We start from the raw sequence: 24,202 nt of genomic DNA on the forward strand, positions 1-24,202 counted from the left end.
GTATCAACAGTGTACAAATCAGTTCAGTGTACAGGAGTTACATATACTCCGGGATATTAGTTTATTTAGAGTCGGACCGACTGTCAGGCATGACCGAAAGTGAGTAAATTTAGTAACTTGTGGATCAGCGCTGACTCAAGACGCCAACTGTTTAGAACGAATCAGTCCGATTTGGTGAACCGGTTCATCCAGTTCACTAAAAAGAACTGGTTCAAAAACGATTCGTTCACGAACTGGCCATCACTACAAACTTCATTAACAGCATCAACTGAGCAACAAAGAGGCTGAAGGCTCCAGGATTCAGTCCCCACGCATACAAACGCCATGAGGACTGTGTTACTCATAGTATTTATTTTCTTAAAGGGAGCAATTTGCATGTCTGTCTACAACTTTAGTGGAGTGATCAGACACTTTGCTGTGGGAAAAAGTAAAGTGTTTGTTGCTACAGATTCTCAGCTTTACCAAATGCGGCACGATCTCGTAGAGGAAAAGATTAAAGACATATCAAACACCACGCACCAGAACGACGTGATCATCTTGTTGCCTTTCGAGGCGAACGGAACTCTGATCACCTGCGGCACTTTGGGCTGCAGTTACTGCGAGGTGCTGGACATAAAGGATATAACCCAAACTATCCACAGGGAGACATACATGCCGTTTGTGGCGCCTGTGAATGGATCGTCTGTTGCGTTACTTGTCGATGCCCGTACTTCAAGCACAAGTACTGATACTTACATGTTGGTGGGGAGAGAGTATAAGAATACAAACGATGACTGTGTAGTCGATCCCGGTGTGACATTACGCAACACTCTCGGAACTCAGGCAGGTGACATTTTTTCTAAAACAGGTGCATCTGCAGCTGAAGCCAGCATTAAAGTTTGGCGTGTTGAGTGGGTAGACGGTTTCCAGGTATCTTCAAATTTTCAGTCCTACCTCTTCGCCAACCTCTTTACCTCTTCAGACAAAAAAGTGGTTTTATTAAAGATGGAAAACAAAGGGGGAAAACCAGAAATAACCAAATCTCTGAAAGTTGCCCATTTACGTTGCTGCAAGGATCTTCATCGCCATAAACTTTTGGCCTCCACCACTATCTTGTCATCTCTTTTATGGATTGGAATATTCACTGCAGAACTTCCCCAAAACCCAGAGAACACTGTATTGGCTATTTACAACATTACTGCGATCATACCAGGCAATCCTACTAAAGAATTCACATGTCAACCATCGTGTGGTCCACAGGTTTGAAACAGTCCTAGAAAATTCATAGACGTACTATTTAAAACATGTTGATGTAGAACTATTTATAATTAAGTGATATCCATGCAAGCAATATTAAGGTTATGAATATTACTACTGATAACTGTTTGTTGTCTGTTGTAGAGCTCCTCAATAGTGCCTGTTGAGCCTCTTGCTGTTGTATTCAAGCACAATTCAATGACATCTGTGGCAGCAAAAATGAAAGGCTCTTGGATTGTGCTATACATTGGAACTGCTAATGGGCAACTGCTAGAGGTCTGATTCTCATTAACATTAACTCTCTCTCTCTCTCTCTCTCTCTCTCTCTCTCTCTCTCTCTCTCTGGAGTTTTTATGTTGTGCGCAGTAACAGTACAATACTCAGTATAAACACAGTAAAAACAGAACACATTTTCTATATTTTCCAATCCAATCTATGTAGTTCTCTATATATTGGAATGATATATCAAAATTTGCAATGGCTATCAAATGCTGTTAAAATGCCACATAATGATTCCAAGCCTTGTATTTTTGTGATATAACAGCTTGTGCTGTACCCAGATTATACATCTTTCTGTGCAAAAGTGCTGTACAGATCTGATGATGACAGGATGGTGTTTCCCAAAATGTATTTTGACCCAGTGGATCCTAATTATATCTACATAGGGTTGAGAAATCAGGTGAGTTTTAGCGGCTTAAAGTTAAAGCTGTGCCCACACACATGGATTTCTAGAATGAAATTGAGATATGTGGCCATTTATATTAATTATTTTGAACACATTGCTGCAAATTTAAAACAGATCTATTCAGACCAATAATGTTTGTGTGTGTGTGTGTGTGTGTTTCTGTGTGTTCTGTGTGTGGTCTGTAGATTAACCGTGTTGCTGTGACTCAATGTGGTATGTATGACACTTTGAGAGCCTGCATTGGCAGCATGGGCCATTTCTGTGGCTGGTGTGGGGTCACAAATAGGTACTATCTCACCTAGATACTTTCTCACCTATCATTGTACATGTTTAGTTTAGTAACTCTTCTAACAACCTATGCCTGTTTAAGCTTTCATTCGGCAGTTAGCTAAGTTAGTTAATGTGACTGTCTCATGTGCTTATATCATCCTGCCACTTTATTACGGTAATCATTTTCTAGTAGCTGCACATATCCAACATAATGAAATACAGTCACCACCCACTTTTGTAAGAATGCATGCCCATTCATGCAGTTAATTAATTAGTCAATCATGTTACAGCAGTGTAGTGCAAGCTTCATTACAATGCAAAAATCATGCAGATACAGGCCAAGCACATCACATCAAACATCAGAATAAAGAAACGGTGTGATCTATGTGACTTTGTTCATTGCATTAATGCTGGTGCCAGAAGGGGTGGTTTGAGTAATTCAGAAACTGTTGAGTTTTATATTTTCACCCATGAAAGTCTCTAGAGTTTACACAGAATGCTAGATGGAAATATCTTGTTAATAAGTGAGCTCTCAGGAAAATGACCAGATTGGATGGAGCTACCAAAAAGGATATAGTCACCCTTTACAACCATTATTTTTACAGCCAATCAATCAGCATGCACAACACACCAATCTTGAGGTATATCAGGTTCCACTTCTGTCAGGAACAGGAATCTGAGGATATCATGGGCACAGCAGCTGAACATTAGGTTTAAAAAATTACATTTTCCATTCTTCTACTGTTTAATATCAGTGCCTATGATAGTCTCAGTTTTCTGTTCTTGGTTGACAGGGGTTGACCCTGATGTAGCCTTCTACTGTTGTAACCCACCTACTTCAAGGTTCGATATGTTGTGTGTTCACATGATTGCCTGACTGGATAAGCAAATTATTGTACAGGTGCTACTTACTAAGTGGATGGTGTATGTAGTCTCCTGGTATTAACCTGCTGGATAAAATATCCAGAAAGGATAAAGGGAAAAGGGTTGGTCCACCTGAGATTACTGAAATGTGTACTCTAATGTAATTACATTTCTATAACAAAATACATATTTTACTCTTTACATTTTTATTTAGTTATTTACAATACTTACAGGCAGTAACTGCATGTTAGATATCAGTAATGATTACTAAAATGTAATTTTTAACCAGTGTGTTTTTAAAAAAAAAAAAAACTTGCTGGGTGAAGTTCAGCAACATTTGAATAATATTTTTATACCAAGAATACCTAGATACATCAGTCCTGAATCTATTATCCTTATACAGTACTAATTAAAAGTGTATCCTGACTTATTTTATGTCTGAATTTAGTGATTGATGGTGTCATATGTAATGTTATTAAACATTTTTGTTATTAAACATTTTTGTATGGTAACCATGCACCCATAATATGGAAATGAAGCTGTTTTCTTCCTGCTTGAGAGTTTATCTCTGTCATTAATGATCAGTGGAATGAATTAGAAAGCTACGTTACAGATGAATGAGGCTAATTAAGATATGTGAACTTTTTGAAAAGTGCTTGGGCAGGATGACACCTTTACTTATGTATTAATAGTTAACATTTACATAACATTAACATTTTTGCTTTTGGTATGGTGTAAATAGAATGATGTTTATATTTCTTCAAATCATTACCAGACCTCTCAAAGTACTTACTTACTTGCCTATTCATGATATCCCACAGTTTGTCTGTGTTTAAATGATCAAAAAACCAGCCCCGTGTCATATGGTTATAAATCTCTCCCCATCTTTTTATGTTCACGTTAGATGCTGTATGCAGGAGGAATGTATGAACTCATCTTGGATCTCCATTTCTAAAGAATCTTTTCGGAAAGAGTGGATTTCTTTTAAGGTCTCCATGATCTCTAAAGAGGTAAATGTTATTGAATGTTGAATAATGAAACCAGCTTTTTTTGCTAAACATACAGTTCCTCTTCTTCTTTTACTTTTTCTTCTTGTCAAGTCAAATGAGGAGGATTTTATCGTAATTATAACTATATATAGCTTTTGCAGAACACTGTGGAATGAATAAACATTCCTCTAGGACCCTGGTGCTACTATTAAACACAGATCAACATAAACACAGATCTACATAAAACAAGACAGAAAAAAGAACTAAGTATATTAACATAGCTCTACATAAAGTGTGTGTGCATAATACAGCATAATACAGTTTTGTACACAGAGGAATGCTGATCAATATGCAATTTTGTAGTAAAGTGCAGGTACTGTAAGGGTGCTACAGATTTTAATTGTAATTCTTCATTTTTTTGATTGTTGTTCACACTCAGATCAAGCTGACTCTACACCTGCACCTGAATGCTACAGAAAGTCTTCCATTAATATGTACATTCAAGGCAAGAGGGGGTGATCTGTGTAAAAGCTTTGTTACACATTTGCCCAAATGCTCCTGCAGTTTCCCTGAAAAGTCTTCTGATGGTCAGTATTTTTGCAGTATTCTTCAGAATTGTGTTTCATATTACATTATAAAGACTTAATAAAGGAAACATTTTTTAAGATCAAGGTGATTGAATGAGTTGATTTTATCTAACAATATATAACTCTTCTTCAGGACTCGAAGTTACAGTGATGGTCACAATTAGTAATCAGACCTTGACAGAGAGCCTGACACTGAGGAGCTGCCCAACCATTACAAAGAATATGCAGTCAGAAGAGCAGTAAGAAAATCTCTTATTAAAAATTTGTAAAAAAAAAAAACAAAAAAACAAAAAAACAAAAAACAACAATCTGTCACTAGAACAATACTTTCTTTATTTAACCAGGTAAGTCAATTGAGAACCAGTTCTCATTTACAATGGCGACCTGACCAAGAGGCAGCATAAAAACTAATACAATACACATAAACACAGCTATAAACAATGACATGTAAAAACAAACAACTAAAACAAGTGATCTTGAGTTAGTGACTAAATTTAATTTATAAAGGAAGAGAGCGATATAAATGAACTAAGCTTAAGAGTCAGCTGCAGGTGATTCCAATCATATGCAGCAGAGAACTGAAAAGAGCAACGACCAAAGGAAGTATGGACTTTAGGGATGCAGAAATGAAAGAATCGGCTAGAGCGCAGATTACGACTTGTATTATAAACATTCAGAAGGACTGTAAATACGAGGGAGTTTTACCAATAAGAGTTTTATAAATGAACAGGAACCAATGAGTTTGTCTACGGGAATGAAGAGAAGACCAATTCAATGGTGAGTGTTAAATGAAGCTCCAGTCACAAAGCAGATTGCAGCATGATAAATAACATCCAGTTTATGAAGGAGAGATTTTGAAGTTTTTAAAGCAAGTTCTGACGGTTCCACTGCAGTCTATGGCTGGGTGTCTGCTCCTCTCTGTCCCCTGTCAATCAGAGGGACTGCTCAGTTGCGGCTGTCTGTGAGCTCATGCTTGCAGTTTATTAACTCATTGATATTAAAGCTGTTATTCTGGCTCTGTCTGATTAGTCACTTGATAGAATTGCAGACAGTATGAAACTTACATCAATCAGTGCCCCTGACAAGGAAGCTGATTATCATGCCATTTTGTGATGATTGTTCCTCATTATCTGTTGTTTTGTTGTGAATTGACTGGTCTGTGAGGTTAAAATGTAAAATTAAATTTAGGCGATTAGTTCACACTACATGACATTCTAGATCAAACCAAGAATCAGGTGTCTGATTTAATGTAATGTTTATTTAGATGTGCAGCCTGTGTCTCAGCTGGATGTTATTGGCAAAGCAGTAACAAGACTTGTACCTGGACTCCTGTATCTACACCATATTTACAAATACTGGTGAGCCTACAGAACGTACTCAGCTATAAACAGCATGACACATGTCTCACTAATTTCTATATTTTGGTTACCTTTAGCTAACCTAATTCCAAACACATGTATAATGTATTTAATTAGAGAATTTATGGTACAATCTATAAAGTTCCTACACCGCCCCTTCTGCAGCCTATGTCATGTTTGTTACATGCTTCCTGCTTTTTTTAGTGTTGTCTTAATTTAAGTGTTTTTTTCTTGTTTTGCCTGCTTCTGGAATATGATATAGCCTACATAACCAACCTGACTTGTTTCAGAAGTACCCAGGATTGATTACCTATACGTTTTTACATTTTAGTTTCATGTCTATGTGCCTCTGTATCCCAATGATATCTGCAATTGTCAGGGTGCTCAACATTTCCTTTTCTTTTGCGATCAAAACACTGTAATTATTTTTACTGTAATAACTAACAAAATTAACAGATTCCTTACACTGTTTAACATTTTTGTGCTATTTTATTAAGCTTTATCCTATATTTCCCTGAACATTGTTAAATATTCCTGTGTTCTGCAATGTTATTTCTATGTCTTTTATTTTTCTGTAAGTGTACAGACAAATTCCACTGCCTTTTCTCGGTTCCTGTTTGTCATGTTTCCTTAATTGTACTTACTTAATTTAGTACCTTAAAGTTATAATTCCGGTCTGTGTCCCTGTGAAATGTTTTTGAGGTTTGAACATTTGTATGATCTAAAAATATTTGGATCAGCTTAAACACAGACTAATGTCCTAATACCTGAAACAAATCCACACGTATATACTACCATCTTATATAGTTATTTTGTATTGTGTTTATACACATTCAGAGCTGAGTCATGTACACATAATGATGAGTCATTATACAGTCAGAATTGCACACATCGATATTAAACAAACTTTAGTCTCAATGACTACCTGGACAGTTTCGTAAGAATTTTACACAGATCTCAGGCTTCAGTTTTCTTGTATGATATCGGATTAAATGATGAGCTAACCTTATGTTCATTGTCACTTGGTTGTAAATATACTCAATAAATGTGTAAATATGACTCTAATAATTAATTACATTGTCCCTTTAAATTCTAAAAAACTAGTTTGTTTTACATTTTAGGACATTGGAAGAGACGAATGTTAATCGGAGATATTAATTATTGAGAGAATTGAAAACTTATAGATAGATAAAGTGAGCCGAAAGTGGTCATCTTTTAAAGTGGTCAACATTTTCAATCGATCAACATGTTTTGTTTATCAGGAGAGTAAATAAAAAAATTCAAAATATTCTAGTAATTCTACAATTAAAATCATTATTTAAAAGTGAGAAATTTTGCACATACTGTATTTGGCTTAAGGTGCCAAATCCAAATATGGCTGAGTAATTAATTTCAGAATTATACATCTATACTTGATTTTATCTTAGAATCATAGCTGATTTTGAGTTGTTCCCTTCTTCTTCTTCTTCTTCTTCTTCTTCTTCTTCTTCTTCTTCTTCTTCTTCTTCTTCTTCTTCTTCTTCTTCTTCTTTGTTTCTTATCTAATAATGACTTATATTTCAGCACAGTATTCGGTTTTTAGGTAGTAATTGTAGGTAGTTACACTTTGAATTTGATTATTATAATACTGAAAACATTAAAATGCATTTTTATTCCTTATATAGGACATATGCAGTGGGATTTCATCCGATAGAAATTACAGGGTGAGTGACACAAATGTATGCACAGCATTAGTGAAAATATGGTTTCTGATGGTGAGGAGGAAATTAATTGTGAAAGAAGAATTGGGTTTGTTTGCATTCATCAGGTCTTTTAAAGATTTTTTTAAATTTATACCTTGATATTAGATTTATCTTGATTTATACCTTTAGTATTTAATACGTATTGAATATTTTAATTCTAATTTCATATTAACCAGAATGGCTTTTTGCAACCTCATATGGAAATCATTTCCATTTGTATATTGCCCATGCGTCTATTTCTGCTTCTGCTGGTGATTATAATGATTATGATTAATATTATTAGTAGTAGTAAATAATAATTACATATGCTATATCCAGTTGAGGCCAAGTTTACAAAAACCTTGGCTAAAAATATTCTCATTTCCACAATGCTAAAACACCACACGTGTTCATTGTGTTTCTTTTAGAAAGTCTCTTTGAGTGTCTACTTTATTCATATCAAAGGGATAAACATTTGATTAATTGCTTAGAGACCAATTAATTTCATTATGTCAGATTATCAGATTCTAGAAATTTGAACGAGTCCAGAAATTTGAACTCAGAATAAACACTTTTTGAAACTTCTGATCAATAAAGGAGTTCATGGGTAGAGCAGCTGTGGCTATAAAATGGCCTACTGTACCTTTAAAGTCAGTGACTTTTTGCTCTTGATACTATGGGACAATCAAAGCAGCTCAGCCAAGAGCTCAGAAAAAATATTATGTGAGTTAAATAAAATAAACAATAGCTCTAAACAGGCTAAACAGTCAGTTATTGTGATTGAAGTCAAGCTCAAGTGAATTGATCCACTAAAAATCTGACGTAGTAATTAAAAGCTCAAAGACACCTATATTTGGTCTGTTATTTAAAAAACCTCTTATGAAAATATTGATAAAATATTTGATCAAATTTAATCATAAAATGTTTAATTAAGTGTTATTATCACAGTATCAAATTGATTTTGTCTTTATCCCCATTAGCCAGAGATCCTGTCTGTGTGGCCTAATGAAGTTTCTTTTCATGGCAAAAATAATGCAGAGATAAAAGGAAAAAATCTGGGACTGGTTGTGAAAATTCGCTTCCAAGGTTTTATGGACTGCAATTTAAAGGAGTAAGTGTTACTTAATGTCTGTGTGCTTGTGCACATGTTTTTGAAGACAGATTTGATTTGTTCTGTGTATCAACTGTTTCCAGGTCACCAGTGTTGGTGCGCTCTAATGACACACTGAAGTTTCATATTCCTGGTGGAAACAAAGAAACTATGAGGGTGTGTGTGGTGACGGCAGATGGACAATGTCATAGTAATGCCACCATAAGATATAATTCTCAGCCCACCTGTATGGAATTTCAGCCTTTAAGCACCTGGTCCAGGTAGAATTTTGGCAGAATTTCTTATCCAGTGTGATGTACAAAAATTAAGTCTGCATAAATCAATACTGATTCACTAGGTCATAGAATAAGTATACCCTGAATCTGAAACACAGAATTCAAAATAAGTGCTAGTTTGAGTATTTCAGGAAGAGTTAGGTCTTCATTTATAGTTCAATGACTCGGACCGAGGTGACAGAACAGAGGAGTCTCGATGTATGAAGACAGTAATTAACACTTTTAAAAAATAGCTCAAATGTGTCATTCATTTAAAAATATTTCCTCTGAATTTTTATACCTATAATTGAATTCAAATCCAGATTGTATTTTTGGCTAGATTCTTATAACACATATAAGTATATTATTCTTCAGTGTACAAAATGAAAACCAGTAGTTAAAGTTAAAGAGAAATGGGCTTCCTGTCAGCTAGCTTTACACAATGAAACTGATCGTGAGGAGGATCTATGCATTTGAACAACAGAGGCAAAAAAAAACACATGACATGTATGGAACGGATATCCTGGTGCTCTGATTGTGTGGCCCACTTAGAGATGAAGAAAGATTTAGTCACTTCCTGGTTTCACTTCCCTTTCACTTTAACAGATTATTCTAAAAATAAACATCTGCTTTTCAAATGGATCCTCACTTGCAGTTTAGCCATTTTAAACTTCATTGTATTCTGTTTTACTGTAGCTGAATCTGATACTCTGCAGCTGTTCTATGATAAATTATTGTTTATATGTCATTCAGTGGTGAAAGGAAGATTAATGTGCTGGGGAGTAATTTAGAGTTTGTGGATGCAGTCAATATTCATACGTCTTCCAAAGAGATTACCCTCAAAACTGACAACAAGGTATGAAATACATAGCAAGTAACTAGAAAGAATGTTAAACTCTATGAAACAAACACATAGGCATGCCCCTATGTTCAGGATTGATTTAACTCTGTTATATAATAAAAAAAAATTATAATAAATAATAATAATAACTACCTGTTAAAATAATAATAAAACACCAATATCAATGTCATTACCTTTTACATTCTCCTAGAGCTTTTGGTTTCACACTCACAATCAGAGAGAATTCAGAGATGCTGGACCATTCATTGTCTCTCTTAAAGTGGTGAACTCAACAGTGGTCTGTGCAGGTAAACTCTCTTACCATCCAGATCCGGTATTCTCCAGCTTCTCCACCTCAAAGGTGGTCAATGACGTGCTGGTCACCATACAGGTAGGACAGCATTTCAGAATGTGATTTCTAGCACACTCATGTTGTTTACATACACTCATTTAACAAGGTGGATGCAAACAGATTTTTTCCAAAATCATTTAAACAAGCATTTACACAATAAATTTGGCATCACATAAACTTGTAAAAATATTTGTATCCTACTCATGTTCCTCAGTATGTATAAATTTCTTCTCTAATAAATGTAAACCTTTGTAAAACATGATCAACTTCATATATACTACAAATATAATCTGCACTTTTATATGTGGAGAATTCTGTCAAATTCATATAGCTTTTTTAAAAATATGTTTACAGATTTTAGCAGATGTCCTCATATAGAGCGACTTATAGAAGTGCTCAGCTAATGGAGGATTTAGTGCTCCTTTTTTAATATTGATATTATAAACTCTTAAATATTTGAATTGACATAGAAGTGGGTCAAAATAACAAACACTTGTCTTTCAAACTCTACCCTCATTGTTTGTTTTGTGCTTCCAGCTGTCTGTGCACTTGACCCTGTATGAGATATAAAGCCATCACTAAATGAAAAGGAGCCAGTGTGTTAGATAGCACAATATTGGTTTTGTTTATATTTCAAATGATCATTACTCATTTATCCGTGTCATGTACAATGTAATAAAGAGTCTATTGCTCTTTTGTTTCCAATATGTACACTTATTTTTTTATATTTCTATTTTCTCTCTTTAGAAAAAGGAAGATCAATTAAGGATAGGTGAAGATGACCTAAAGGTGTGGGGCTTAGAGGAAAAAAGGGAATTTGAGTGTACAATAGAGAAAGTGAAGTCCAGTGCAGTGATCTGTAAGATTTCAGTAGTTAAAGATGGTGAACTCAATGTGGACTCAGTTAAGGTATGGTTTATTATTTATTTATTTATTTGTATCGTTTTATCAAGTGTTATTATGCAATGTTGCTTTTTATTTTGAACCCTAAAACTCTGTTTTGTTTTGTTTTAGATTATGTTTGGCGATGTTAAAATAATTTTGACCCAGGATACTTCGGAATATATATATATACTTGTTGCATTAGTCATTTTGATTGTTCTTGGTGCTGTTGGTGAGTATTGACCATATTGTGTATTCTATGTTTGATTTTCTTTGTCCTTGGATACCGTTGCAGCCTGATATTATTACCGTTGCAGCCTCTATATTTATTTATTTGCCATTTTGTCTAGCTGGAGTATTAATCCACCGTAAGAGCCAACAGCAGATGAATGCACAAATGAATGAGCATCTGGAAATGCTGGAGAATGAAATCAGATGTGAGATCAGACAAGGTTAGTCTGGTTACTGTAGCTATATAACTGACATAATAATAAGAAAAGGGTTTTTCAAAATATTCTTGGTATTGTTATGGCTTTGTAGCTTATTTTAACCATTCTGGTTCCTTTCTGGTAAGGAAATATTTTGTTGCATGGCACCAGAAAGGACATTAAAGGGTTCTTCAAAGGGACCTTGAGTGTCTAATAACTTAAAGGAAACAAGTTCCTTAAAATTAATTCAAATGATCTCCTGATTTGAAAGCGATTGTTTTCTGTTTTATACAGGATTTGTGGATTTGCAGACAGAGAGATCAGATCTGGTTGAAAATGTTGCTGCCATTCCCTACCTAGATTATAAACATTTTGCGTTGAAAATATTTTTTCCTGAGGTTTGTTCATTCTAATTGGATGATGTATCAGTGATCTCTATGTGTTTTTTGGGTGTGCGATTAAATTAGTATATTTTGCCCTATATTTAGGGAGGGCCTTTGGGAAACCAGATGATCAAAGAAATTGGGCAGGTGAGAACATTTTTACTGTATGTTCTGATTAGTGCATAAAAAATGGAAACACTATTTAAAGAATTGCTTATTTTGTTTATATAAAGCTTAAACAGAATGTAGTGATGAATTTTATGAGTTCTAGTTGACTGCAATGTGAAAAAATGTATAACAATTTTTTAAATTAAGGCACATGACTCACTGACAGGTTATAGTATGAGTCACCCCACATTACTGTTTAATTTAATTCAGATAAATTAAGAAAAACTGTATTACTAGACCAAAAACACTCCACTATCTCAGACTAACTTCACTGTATGTCTTTTGGTATGATTAATTAATCAGTCTAAAGTTTCATTTGTGTAACTTTGTGACTGTGGTGTCTTTGATCATGCCTTTACTCAAAATGTCTTTCTGAAACTCTTCAGTCCAGAAACGAGGTTTATCATTATCATGCCCTTATGCTTATGATAAATTAGATCTGTTTTTATGGAATTAGGCAGCTTGTGGAGAAGAGTTTTATAGCAGTTTTGACCACTTAGCTGTTTGTTATGTTTTTATAATTTGTATAAAAGGATATGTGCTGGTTCTGATGTGTTCTGATCAGGATGCAGTGAAGTCAGAGATGGATGAAAAATGTCAAGCTTTCTCCTCACTTCTTCGAGACCAGACATTTCTCACATGCTTTGTTCATGCTTTGGAGGAGCAGAAGAGCTTCAGCATAAAGGACAAGTGAGTCTCACAGCTCAGCAACAGACACTCATGAAAAGAAGAAACTACTGTTGTGGCTTCTTTGTAAAAGAAAAAAAAAGTGGAAGCAAAAGATTTCCACTTCACTTTCAATTAAATCTGAGATATGTTTCTGTTCTTTTGGTTCAAATGTGAGATGTCACCCACAAATGTTATGATTTCCTGTGTGCCTTGATATATATTATATTATTATGGCTGATTAGAGGAGTTTTAAGTATTTATGAATTCTGCTCTGCCCTGATTGGTGGAGATGGCACCAATGATTTGTTGGCCTGCTTGTCTTTTCACGTTGGCTCTCAGGTGTATGGTGGCATCCCTGTTGACTGTAACGCTGCATAGTGACCTGCCATACCTCACCCAGCTGATGGAGACGTTACTCCAGAGTCTAATGGATCAGCCCAGCAATGCTCAGCCTAAACTCATGCTGCGTCGTACAGAGTCTATTGTAGAAAAACTTCTCACCAACTGGATGTCCATCTGCCTCTATGGCTTTCTCAGGGTCAGTCCATTCTTTCAGTTTACATGTCTTTTATCTGTTCTATTTTAATTATATATATATCTATATATATATATATATCTATATATACATATATATCTATATATATATGTATATATACATATATATATATATATATATATATATATATATATATATATATATATATATATATATATACATATATATATATATATGTATATATATATATATATATATATATAATTGTTATATGCTTGTGTGATTATTTTCACAGGAGTCGGTTGGTCAACCTCTTTTTCTAATGATATCAGCTCTAAGTCAGCAGATTTCTAAAGGACCAGTAGATGCAGTGACAGAGAAAGCTCTGTACACACTGAATGAAGACTGGCTCCTGTGGCAGGCTCAGGGCTTTAACTTCAGCCTTTTGGTTTGTGCCTTTCTTATTTCCTGCTATTTATGCTGCATTTCTCACATTTGTTATGGATCCTTCAAATTTGATCACTTTGCTATGTCCCTTTTGGAGGTTTTTTAAATGTCCTTAAATGATTACCATATTTTTTCCTTTTGTAATCATGTTATGATTAACACCCCATCTCTTTTGGGGTGAAATTAGAGAGAGTCAGGTCATTTACAATCCATGATTAAGAGGTAAGTGGTTTTACATACTGGGCTGCTTTTAAATAGACAGGGGCAGTAAAAATTCATCTAAGGGTAAAAAAAAACAACAAAAAACTTAACCGTATCCCAAAAATGTGCACAGGTTATAACTCTGTATGAATCCAATACCATGTTAAGAGATATAGATTCCATTATACTAACACACAAACATAGTTATTATAGCCAGTAATTCTCCTCCACCTTGTTTTGCCTATTACAGAAGTTGAAGGTGCTGTTTGCTGTGGGGACAGAGGGAGAAGTAAGTGAACCACTGGAAGTGAACGTCCTGACATGTGATACGATAGAACAGGTGAAGGACAAAATCCTCCAGACCTTCCTGCGCAAGTTTGGCTTCAGATTTACTCAACAGCTTAGAGACATTGGCATTGGTCAGTATATATATATATATATACCTGTGTATACAGTGCTATTAATAATTATTCATCCATTTGGACTTTTCGACTTTTTGTTGTGTTTCAACATCAAACTGGTTTGTTCATGAAATATAATCACAATTTAAAACATTAAGAAAATCTAGTGATAGGTTATTTCTTACTGTACCTGGTAGTTCTGTTTTTTCTTAAACATTGACAGAATATCTGAAGGAAGGAAGTTATGTGCCTCTGGAGGAAATAGATGGAAGCTCAGAGGTGCAGGGGGAGGTGACTATGCTGAACACACTGAAGCATTATCAAGTAAGTATCAAATACACAGCTTAGTGTAAGTCTCTATTATATGCATAGTTGAGGGAGAATGAGATCTTGCATTAAATTACAAGAGAAAGTATAAAATTAAATACTTTGGAACAGATTTACAAAACCCCAATAATGAATTAATAATCAGTGAGTCCATAATCTTATTTCATTCCACAGATCCCAGATGGGGCTCCCATCAAAGTGATCACCAAAAAGGTTCATGCCCCACTTAGTCCACAGACAAGCTTAAAAGGTGAGTATACGATTTCACACAAGCCTGGTATAGCAGAAACATGTCACAATTACTTCCTTTTTAGTTACTGCCTCATGCCTGTTCTTGTGTGGAGTTGGGTTGTGTGGGTAGAGGCAAAGAGGCTTTTTTCATATTGACATATTATGTGAAAGAATCTCTTTACACACATTTCTAATAATTTAACTTTAACCATTTACGTATTTAAATAGCATGTTTTCTTCTAATCATGTTCACTGATCAGTTACATTATATTATACTAACTACTTCTTGATTCTACCTCATAGTCCTGCATACTTTAAAAAACTGATATGAACAAAATAATATTAAGATTCATTCGATTCTAAATTATAGGTTATCATAGATTCTATCATAGATTATATGAGGTATTTTTTGTTCAAACTTTTGTTGGTTAGTGGGAAACACTATGCTTCTTGTCACCTGTTCCTCTTTTTTAAAGAGAACAAGCTTCTTCCTAATTTGCTCCCATGTTGACTCTGTGAAGTTTCTCCTCTGCTGACTCATTAGACATGTGATACATGGATATATTATGAAATGACTGATTTCCCAGAGCCTTTGTCTTTAAAAGTCTAAGAACATTTGCAAGCTAATGTGATCTGTACAGGATGTGGTGTGGCTTGCCCGTCTGCTCAGGATAAGAGCTAACTCATATCATGAATTTTTGAATGAGACTGATTATTTAGATGTATTTTATGCTACTTACAGAAATTGTAGTCGATCAAGTTACACCATGGCTAAAACTTCCCCTAATTCTACTTCCCCTAATCTGAATCTTTTTTATATATGCCATGAGATTCAGCTTGTTTGTATTGTAAAGAACTTAGCATTTTGTTTGCTTGTGCAATACACTAACCGTGTAGTGAAGTCATGTGAGTCAGTGGTCCTGGGAAGAAATAATCTGAACCACTGCAACTAATACTTAGAACTGCACAAAAAAATTCACTCTATGAAAACTTTAATGTAATTCTTATTGAAGTTTTATTTATGTATTTAATCATATTTCATTGTGACAGATGATCAGAACTTCACTACAAAGTACTTTCACTTGGTGAGTCATAACACAAAACAGTGTAATGTGTGTGTGTGTGTGTGTGTGTGTGTGTGTGTGTGTGTGTGTGTGTGTGTGTGTGTGTGTGCATGCGTGCGTGCGTGCGTGCGTGTGTGTGCACGTGCATGGCTCACAACTCAAATTCTCTTCTTTTTGTTAGAGAGCCTGTGTGAATTAGAGAAAATTGCATTATTTTCTTTGGATAATAAAATTATGAATATTACATTAATCAATTCTGTTGTCATCAGATTGACCCAGACATTGCCGAAGACCCAGAACACCCAGAGAGGAAGAAACTGAAGCTCAAAGAGATTTACCTTACCAAGTTACTTTCCACTAAGGTGGGATTACAGAATATGAGTTAGATGAATAACACCTTTTTATTTGTTGAAAACTGGTTTTAGAAGCAAGAAAGGGGTATATATTATTACAGTGGATCATTTTGTTGTACACAGTATACTGCTGTGATAAAATACATTTCAGATCACCAGACTGTTATAAATTCTTTACTTTACCCACTGTTTATATTTCATGTAAGAAAATAGTGACACAAACCAGCTGATAATTTAACCAGAGTTAAAACATTGGTGAAAAAACATAAGACAGATACTTATGTGTATTAAAGAGTATCCGTGAGTAATTTTGAATGTCAATTTCAATTCAATTCAATTCAAGTTTATTTGTATAGCGCTTTTTAAAATAGACATTGTCTCAAAGCAGCTTTACAGAACATAAACATAGAGCAGAAGGTAAACATAATTAATGATAAAGGAAATAACGAATAATAAAAGAAATAAGAATTTACAGAATAAAAATTCTAGGTTATTGTGACCTGTGGGAATGTGCCCTCAAAAAGACAATATATAAAAAGATCAACTTATTTTAAACTGGAATTCTGACAGAGATTGTGGACAGGCTGTGGCTGTAATGTTTTGGCCATTTACAGTGGGCCTGCTGATTCTTCCTCATGTTCAGCCCCGTGGTGTTTTTTTTTAAAACTCAGTCAAACAGCATTTACCTTTATCAGACTAAAAGCAAATTTCTTATCATGAAAGAGCACACAGACACTTATGAGTGTTATAACTGACAGTGAAGGACTGCAACTGAATTACCAATCAGTGTTGTTTCATTGCAAAAGTGTGGCATGCTTTATTTTTGAGCAGCTGTGTGTCAGTGTGTGCCAGTTTATCTGCAATTGCAGCCAACCACAAACTTCACAAACCAAGCCAACCAAGTCTACACAAACAAAAACTAAATATCCTGACTCAAATTTTCCACACCCCCACACATCTCATCATACATTTCTTTTCAAGTCACTGTTGTAACGTATACAGTCATATCCAAAAGTTTAGGAACCCCTGACAATTCCTATGATTTTCATTTATAAATATTTGGGTGTTTGGATCAGCAATTTCATTTTGATTTATCAATTAACTGAAGGACACAGTAATATTTCAGTACTGAAATGAGGTTTATTGAATTAACAGAAAATGTGCAATATGCATCCAAACGAAATTAGACAGGTGCATAAATTTGGGCACCCCAACAGAAAAATCACATCAATATTTAATAGAGCCTCCTTTAGCAGAAATAACAGCCTCTAGATGCTTCATAGAGCCTGTAATGAGTGTCTGGATTCTGGATGAATGTATTTTGGACCATTGTATTACAAAACATCTCCAGTTCAGTTAGGTTTGATGGTTGCCGAGCATGGACAGCCCGCTTCAAATCACCCCACAGATGTTCAATGATATTCAGGTCTGGGGACCTGGATGGCCATTCCAGAACATTGTACTTGTTCCTCTGCATAAATGCCCGAGTAGATTTTAAGCAGTGTTTTGGGTCGTTGTCCAGCCCTGGCATAACTTCAACTTTGTGATTGATTCCTCAATTTTATTCTCAAGAATCTGCTGATATTGAGTGGAATCCATGCGACCCTCGACTTTAACCAGATTCCCAGTACCGGCACTGGCCACACAGCCCCACAGCATGATGGAACCTCCATTAAATTTTATTGTGGGTAGCAAGTGTTTTTCTTGGAATGCTGTGTTCTTTTGCCACCATGCATAACACCCCTTGTTATGACCAAATAATAGAACGGGGGCACAGAAGCCTTTATTATCGCCACATATACATTACAGCACAGTGGAATTCTTTTCTTCACATACCCCAACTAAGGAGGTTGGGGTCAGAGTGCAGGGGCAGCTATGATACAGCACCCCTGGAGCAAGGAGGGTTGAGGGCCTTGCTCAAGGGCCCAGCAGTGGCAGCTTGGCTGTGCTGGGCCTTGAACCCCGATCCTCAGATGAACAACCCAGAGCCTTAACCTGTTGAGCCACCACTGCCCCCAACTCAATTTTTATAACTCAATCTTTGTTTCATCACTCCACAGCACCTTATTCCAAAATGAAGCTTGCTTGTCCAAATGTGCATTTGCATATCTCAAGCGGCTCCATTTGTGGCGTGTGTGCAGAAACGGCTTATTTTGCATCACTCTCTTGTACAGCTTCCACATGTGCAAAGTGCATTGAATTGCTGAATGATGCACAGTGACACCATCTGCAGTAAGTGGATGTTCTAGGTCTTTAGAGGTGGTCTGTGGGCTGTTTTTGACCGTTCTCACCATCCTTCGCCTCTTCAATATTTTATGTGGCCTGACACTTCTGGCCTTAACAAGAACTGTGCATGTGGTCTTCCATTTCCTCACTATGTTCCTCACAGTGGACACTGACAATCTCTGCGATAACTTTTTGTAGCCTTACCCTAAACCATAATGTTGAACAATCTTTGTTTTCAGGTCATTTGAGAGTTGTTTTGAGGCCTCCATGTTGCCACTCTTCAGAGGAGAGTCAAAGAGAACAACATCTTGAAATTGGTCACCTTAAATACCTTTTCTCATGATTGGATGCACCTGTCTATGAAGTTCAAGGCTTAATGAGCTCACCAAACCAATTGTGTGTTCCAATTAATCAGTGCTAAGTAGCTACAGGTATTCAAATCAACAAAAGGGTGCTCACACTCATTACAGGCTCTATGAAGCATCTAGAGGCTGTTATTTCTGCTAAAGGAGGCTCTATTAAATATTGATGTGATTTTTCTGTTGGGGTGCCCAAATTTATGCACCTGTCTAATTTCATTTAGATGCATATTGCACATTTTCTGTTAATCCAATAAACCTAATTTCACTACTGAAATATTACCAAAAACACAAATATTTATAAATTGTCAGGGGTTCCTAAACGTTTACATATGACTGTATGTGACAAAAATAAAGGCTGCTTCTTCTTCTTGAACAATTTCAAATTTACATATTATATTTACATATTAGAATTAACTTTTTTTTCTTAATGTTCTTCATAAAATCATGTGAATTTTGAAGGATGGGTTGGGGCTAGAGGAAAAAAGCTACCTTGTTAAGGAAATAAGGATGTACAGCTGAAAAAGATAAAGATGAACCACTATATGTGACTTCACATATACTATTCACAATATCACAATAGTCAAAAAATCACACAGATTCATTTCAGTGAGAATTACACAGAATAATTTATAGAAAATACTGTATCCATTACAATATATAATATATCTAAATTTATTTATATTACTTTTGATGTAAAAAGTATACTTACTTTGTGCTAGGACATGACATAACCAGTTAGCTGATGTGACTTTTCTATTACTCCTGTCAGGTGGCTGTGCACACCTTTGTGGAGACTCTTTTTCGGAATATCTGGGGAATGCCCAACAACAAAGCTCCCTTAGCAGTGAAATACTTCTTTGATTTCCTCGATTCACAAGCTGAGAAGAAAAAGATCATGGATCCAGATGTTGTTCACATATGGAAAACAAACAGGTACATCCATTGAACATGTAGAATTGGGTATAACATCAATTATCTAATCATATTTGCCTCAATTATATTTTTGAACTTTCATCACATTTTGACACATTACAACCACAAACAAAAATTAATTTTATTAGGATTTTATGTGATAGACCAACACAAAGTGGCACATAATTGTGAGGTGGAAGGAAAATGATAAATAGTGTCCAAATTTTTTTTTTTTTTTACAAATAAAAATCATTCTTACACATGAATATGCTTTGATCTAAACCACTCCATTGTAGCTCTGGCTGTATGTTTAGGGTTATTGTCTTGTTGGAAGGTGGACCTCTGCCCCAGTCTCAAGTCTTGTCACAAACTGCAAATGGGATTTCTTATGGCTTTCTTTCAACAATGGCTTTATTCTTGCCACTCTTCCATAAAGACCAGATTTGTGGAGTGCACGACTAATAGTCTCACCTGAGCTGTGGATCTCTGCAGCTCCTCCAGAGTTATGATGGGCCTCTTGACTGCTTCTCTGATTCTAATGCTATTCTAATGCTCTCCTCGCCTGTCAGTTTAGGTGGACGGCCATGTCTTGGTAGGCTTGCAGTTGTGTCTGGATGATGGATTGTACAGTGTTCCGTGAGGTGTTCAAGGCTTGGGAAATTAATTTATAACCTAACCCTGCTTCTACTTCTCCACACACACACACACACACACACACACACACACACACACACACACACACACACACACACATATGTGTGTATATATATATATATATATATATATATATGTGTGTGTGTGTGTGTGTGTGTGGAGAGAGAGAGAGAGAGAGAGAGAGAGAGAGAGAGAGAATATCTGGGTTGGAGCAGTTCTCCACCAAAGAAAGAAAGTTATCACATAATTATCACAGATGTCCCCCTCGCAGCCAGGATTGTTGTATGGTACTATAGTGGCACTGTTTTTTCAGAACACTTTAGCCCAAGTACTTTGGCCCTGAAGGTGTCTTGGTGACCCTGCTAATCCTCAGACATTAGCATATACTTGTTCACTCAACAACTCTGTGATGGTCAGCAATATAGCAATAATCAACCATCGGGTAAGGCATCCTTGCCAGTGCCATGTGAAGCCTGAAGTTCTAACTCACAGGTGTCCCTTACAGTAATACTTTTACTCCTCCATGTTTAATACATTCACTCTGTCCAGGTTAATTTCAGCAAATAGACTACAGAGTCCTAATTGCAACCCAACATGACCCATTGCTGCTTTCAGTGGATGTTGGGACCACTGTAGAAGCCTCCTCACTGAGCAGGTCTGCTGTCCCTGATGGTTGGTCATGTTTGGCAATCCAACCTAAGTTGCCTGTGTCTGTGGGTTAGGTCCGTCTGTATGAATATCCAAATTCTAGCTCTAGATCGAGAAACATTGCTGAACTGAAGATCCACTGGCACCTGTGCCATGTGCCTTATGTTAAAAATGTTATGTGGATTGTATTTTTATTTGTATGAAATGCTAGTTTGGACCACATTGGACATTTAACTAAAAAAGACCCTGAAATCTGTTATATTAGGTATCAGAAAACAAATGTGGGAACAAAACAAAAGAATGCATTCTCAGTCTACATGTTAGTCTTGATTTAACAAAGGTGTTCTTTTCCTCCTAGCCTGCCACTGCGGTTCTGGGTGAACATTTTGAAGAACCCCAACTTTGTGTTTAGTGACCTTGAAAAGACACCTCACATGGATGGTTGCCTGTCTGTCATAGCTCAAGCCTTCATGGACTCCTTCTCCCTCACAGATCACCAGTTGGACAAAGTAACTACATAAATGACCTACAAATCATATTATTTTTGCAGTCTTTCGTGATTACAAATGTGGAAGCATATGTCATAGCATTTCAATACTTGAGGCTAGAAGCTAGACAATGGCAACAAATACAGCTCACAATCTCCACAGCTTACTGAAATTCCTGAATATTTCAAGCAAACAGCTAAACTTTTTTAACTTTTACTTATTTTCCCCTGGCATGCTTGTGAAAAAAATAAATTTTTGCTGGGATGTTGTATCTCTCGGTTTTAATGAACAGGTCAAATTGTTTATTCTGTTGTCTGTTAAAAATTTTCACCCTGCTCCTGCACCAGACTGTTGTGAAACTGTGAGTTAACCAGACCATTCTAAAAGGTTATTATTTACACTTCCTCATTTGCAACATGGAAGTGTGAAAAACCTTTATTTATCTGCCTTAAAGATATTTAGAACAATTTCTTTCTCTTTCTCTTCCCTGCCATTTGTGATACAACATCAGTCAATTTGTATCAAAGGCATTTTTGCTTAGCTAAAGTAAAGCTTCTTAGTTAGCTCCTAGAAACCACCAACCCCCAACCACTCTCTGTCACTCATAGCTCCCTCTTGGACTTGCAAGGATTTCTCATGATTCCACTTTATGCATGAGCAGTGTATGGGTTTAAGAGACAGAAAAAAGTGTGAATCTTACAAATTCCACATATAAAAAAACTGTTCTCTATCCGCTTTTTATAAACACAGCATGCACCAACCAACAAGCTTCTGTATGCAAAAGACATTCCCCAGTATAAAAAGGAAGTAAAGATGTACTACAAGCTGGTGAAGGATCAGCCATCTGTCAGCAGTCAGGACTTTAAAGTGTTTCTGCATGAAGAGTCAAAGGTCTGCCACACAAACCATGCAAAAAATAAAAAATAATAATTTGAAAATAATTCTAAAAAGAAATTGTAAACCAATGTATATAATGTTTCCTTTATTAAATAATCATTGGGTAAGATGCTTTTTTTTTTTAATAAAAAAAAGTACTTCTATTGTTTCTTGTCCTACAGAAACATGAGAACGAATTCAATGAACCTGTAGCATTGCGAGAGCTGTACAAATACATGGAGCGCTATTTCACTCAGGTATGGAACAAACAGTTAGCTTTTTAGACCATTTCATTTGTATTTTTATTTAATTCCTAGAAGTTTCATTTCATTTGCATGCTGGCTGTCATTGTGTCTCATTAGAGGTCTGTGCTCTATCACTATAGACATGAAGGCTTTATGAAACCTGTTGTTTATTTCCAGAAACACACACACACACACACACACACACACACACACACACACACACACACACACACACACACACACACACACACACACACACACTTATCTCTACCACTATGCCCTATTCAGAGATTGAAAACCACTGAAAAAAATCACGGATACTGGAAATATAAGATTTATATATTTATATCTATATATAAAACATCTAGGTTTGTTTGTATCTATTATAAGGTCACTTTTGTATCTATTATAAAGTGCAAAATGAACATTAACAATATCTGTAATTGTACTATTTTTAATCCCAACAGAATAAAATCACTGGTCACATTAACCAATATATTTTGCTGATTTCTCTTCACTGACTTTCCATAGAACAGTGTTGCTGGTTTTACTTCCGTTTGCTTCAGGCATTTCAACACATGCTGTTGTAACATAAGGCAATCTGTTACATATATATCACAATGTGTGTTGTTTCCCATTTACACTGGCATCACTACAGTGTGATACACAACAAGATGCATGACAGAAAAGAAGATAGTAGAGACATACATCAGTATGTTTAGTGTTTAACAGATAAATATAAGTTTGACGCTGAATCTGTCACAGCAGTACAGTTGTCTCCTTACGGTCTCTCGATCTGATGAGAGCTGTGGTTTTCTGTATTTGCAGATTGAACAACATTTAGAGCTAAATGGCGGCTCCTGTGGACTAAAAGAGGAAATGCACCGTGTGAAGGAGCTTTTTCAAAGTGTGAAAAGGAGTGCATGGATCTGAGCCAATGTACCTTCAACACTCAGATTATATTACCTATTGCCTTAATCATTGCCCGTCTTCTCCGAAGCAACACATGCAGTATGAACCTGTGCAGCACTCGAAATCTACGAGGAGTTTAATTTAAACTTGAACCTGTGCAATGCATTTTTTCCCTCTGACTGTCATCAAGAGCAAATAAATACACCAATGTGGAGGCTGGGCATATCTTAAAAACCACACTTCACTACTCCACTATGTAACTGTTGATTGAATGCGTTTTGTATTGTAAAAGAAACCAATGTGCTCACAAATAAGGGTCTCAGAGAAAATGTTAGCATTATATTAAACTTATGTTAATACTAAACAATGAGCTAAAATGTGCTGGCAAAAAAATTTTTCAAGCTATTTCTGTTATATTTCTCTTTTTAATTGTAGGGTGCATTAAGAGTGCAGATGATGAATAAACATTCTAACTATGCACATCCTACAGATGTACAATAGTGTTAATAAAATGTACAAATCTGCATTTTTGATTGTGTATGTTTTACTTGGGTTTTAGTT

The 24,202-nt window shown here is 35.7% G+C and overlaps 1 protein-coding gene across 1 annotated transcript; it reads left to right on the forward strand.

Moving 5' to 3' along the window:
- The first annotated feature begins 124 nt into the window (after window positions 1-124).
- plxnc1 (plexin C1) lies at window positions 125-24,167 on the forward strand. Its single transcript, XM_027163930.2, has 31 exons — window positions 125-1,239; window positions 1,381-1,512; window positions 1,781-1,915; window positions 2,107-2,207; window positions 3,960-4,065; window positions 4,484-4,631; window positions 4,765-4,870; window positions 5,896-5,989; window positions 7,654-7,692; window positions 8,691-8,821; window positions 8,905-9,081; window positions 9,829-9,931; window positions 10,128-10,307; window positions 11,016-11,177; window positions 11,283-11,382; window positions 11,501-11,602; window positions 11,873-11,976; window positions 12,067-12,108; window positions 12,695-12,819; window positions 13,138-13,336; window positions 13,590-13,742; window positions 14,193-14,361; window positions 14,567-14,667; window positions 14,845-14,920; window positions 15,952-15,986; window positions 16,235-16,327; window positions 19,676-19,839; window positions 21,479-21,629; window positions 22,359-22,499; window positions 22,667-22,741; window positions 23,558-24,167. The coding sequence occupies exons 1-31, from the start codon at window positions 325-327 to the stop codon at window positions 23,660-23,662; spliced, it is 4,464 nt and encodes a 1,487-aa protein (XP_027019731.2). The 5' UTR covers window positions 125-324; the 3' UTR covers window positions 23,663-24,167.
- Window positions 24,168-24,202: the final 35 nt, after the last annotated feature.

This window comes from Tachysurus fulvidraco, chromosome 10, assembly GCF_022655615.1.
Source record: "Tachysurus fulvidraco isolate hzauxx_2018 chromosome 10, HZAU_PFXX_2.0, whole genome shotgun sequence".
NCBI classification, from domain to species: domain Eukaryota; kingdom Metazoa; phylum Chordata; class Actinopteri; order Siluriformes; family Bagridae; genus Tachysurus; species Tachysurus fulvidraco.

Coding starts and splice junctions, on each gene's coding strand:
- plxnc1 (XM_027163930.2), top strand. CDS start 325: ATGAGGACTGTGTTACTCATAGTATTTATTTTCTTAAAGGGAGCAATT. Junction 9,082..9,828: donor CCTTTAAGCACCTGGTCCAG/GTAGAATTTTGG, acceptor TATGTCATTCAG/TGGTGAAAGGAAGATTAATG. Junction 13,337..13,589: donor GCCTCTATGGCTTTCTCAGG/GTCAGTCCATTC, acceptor TTATTTTCACAG/GAGTCGGTTGGTCAACCTCT.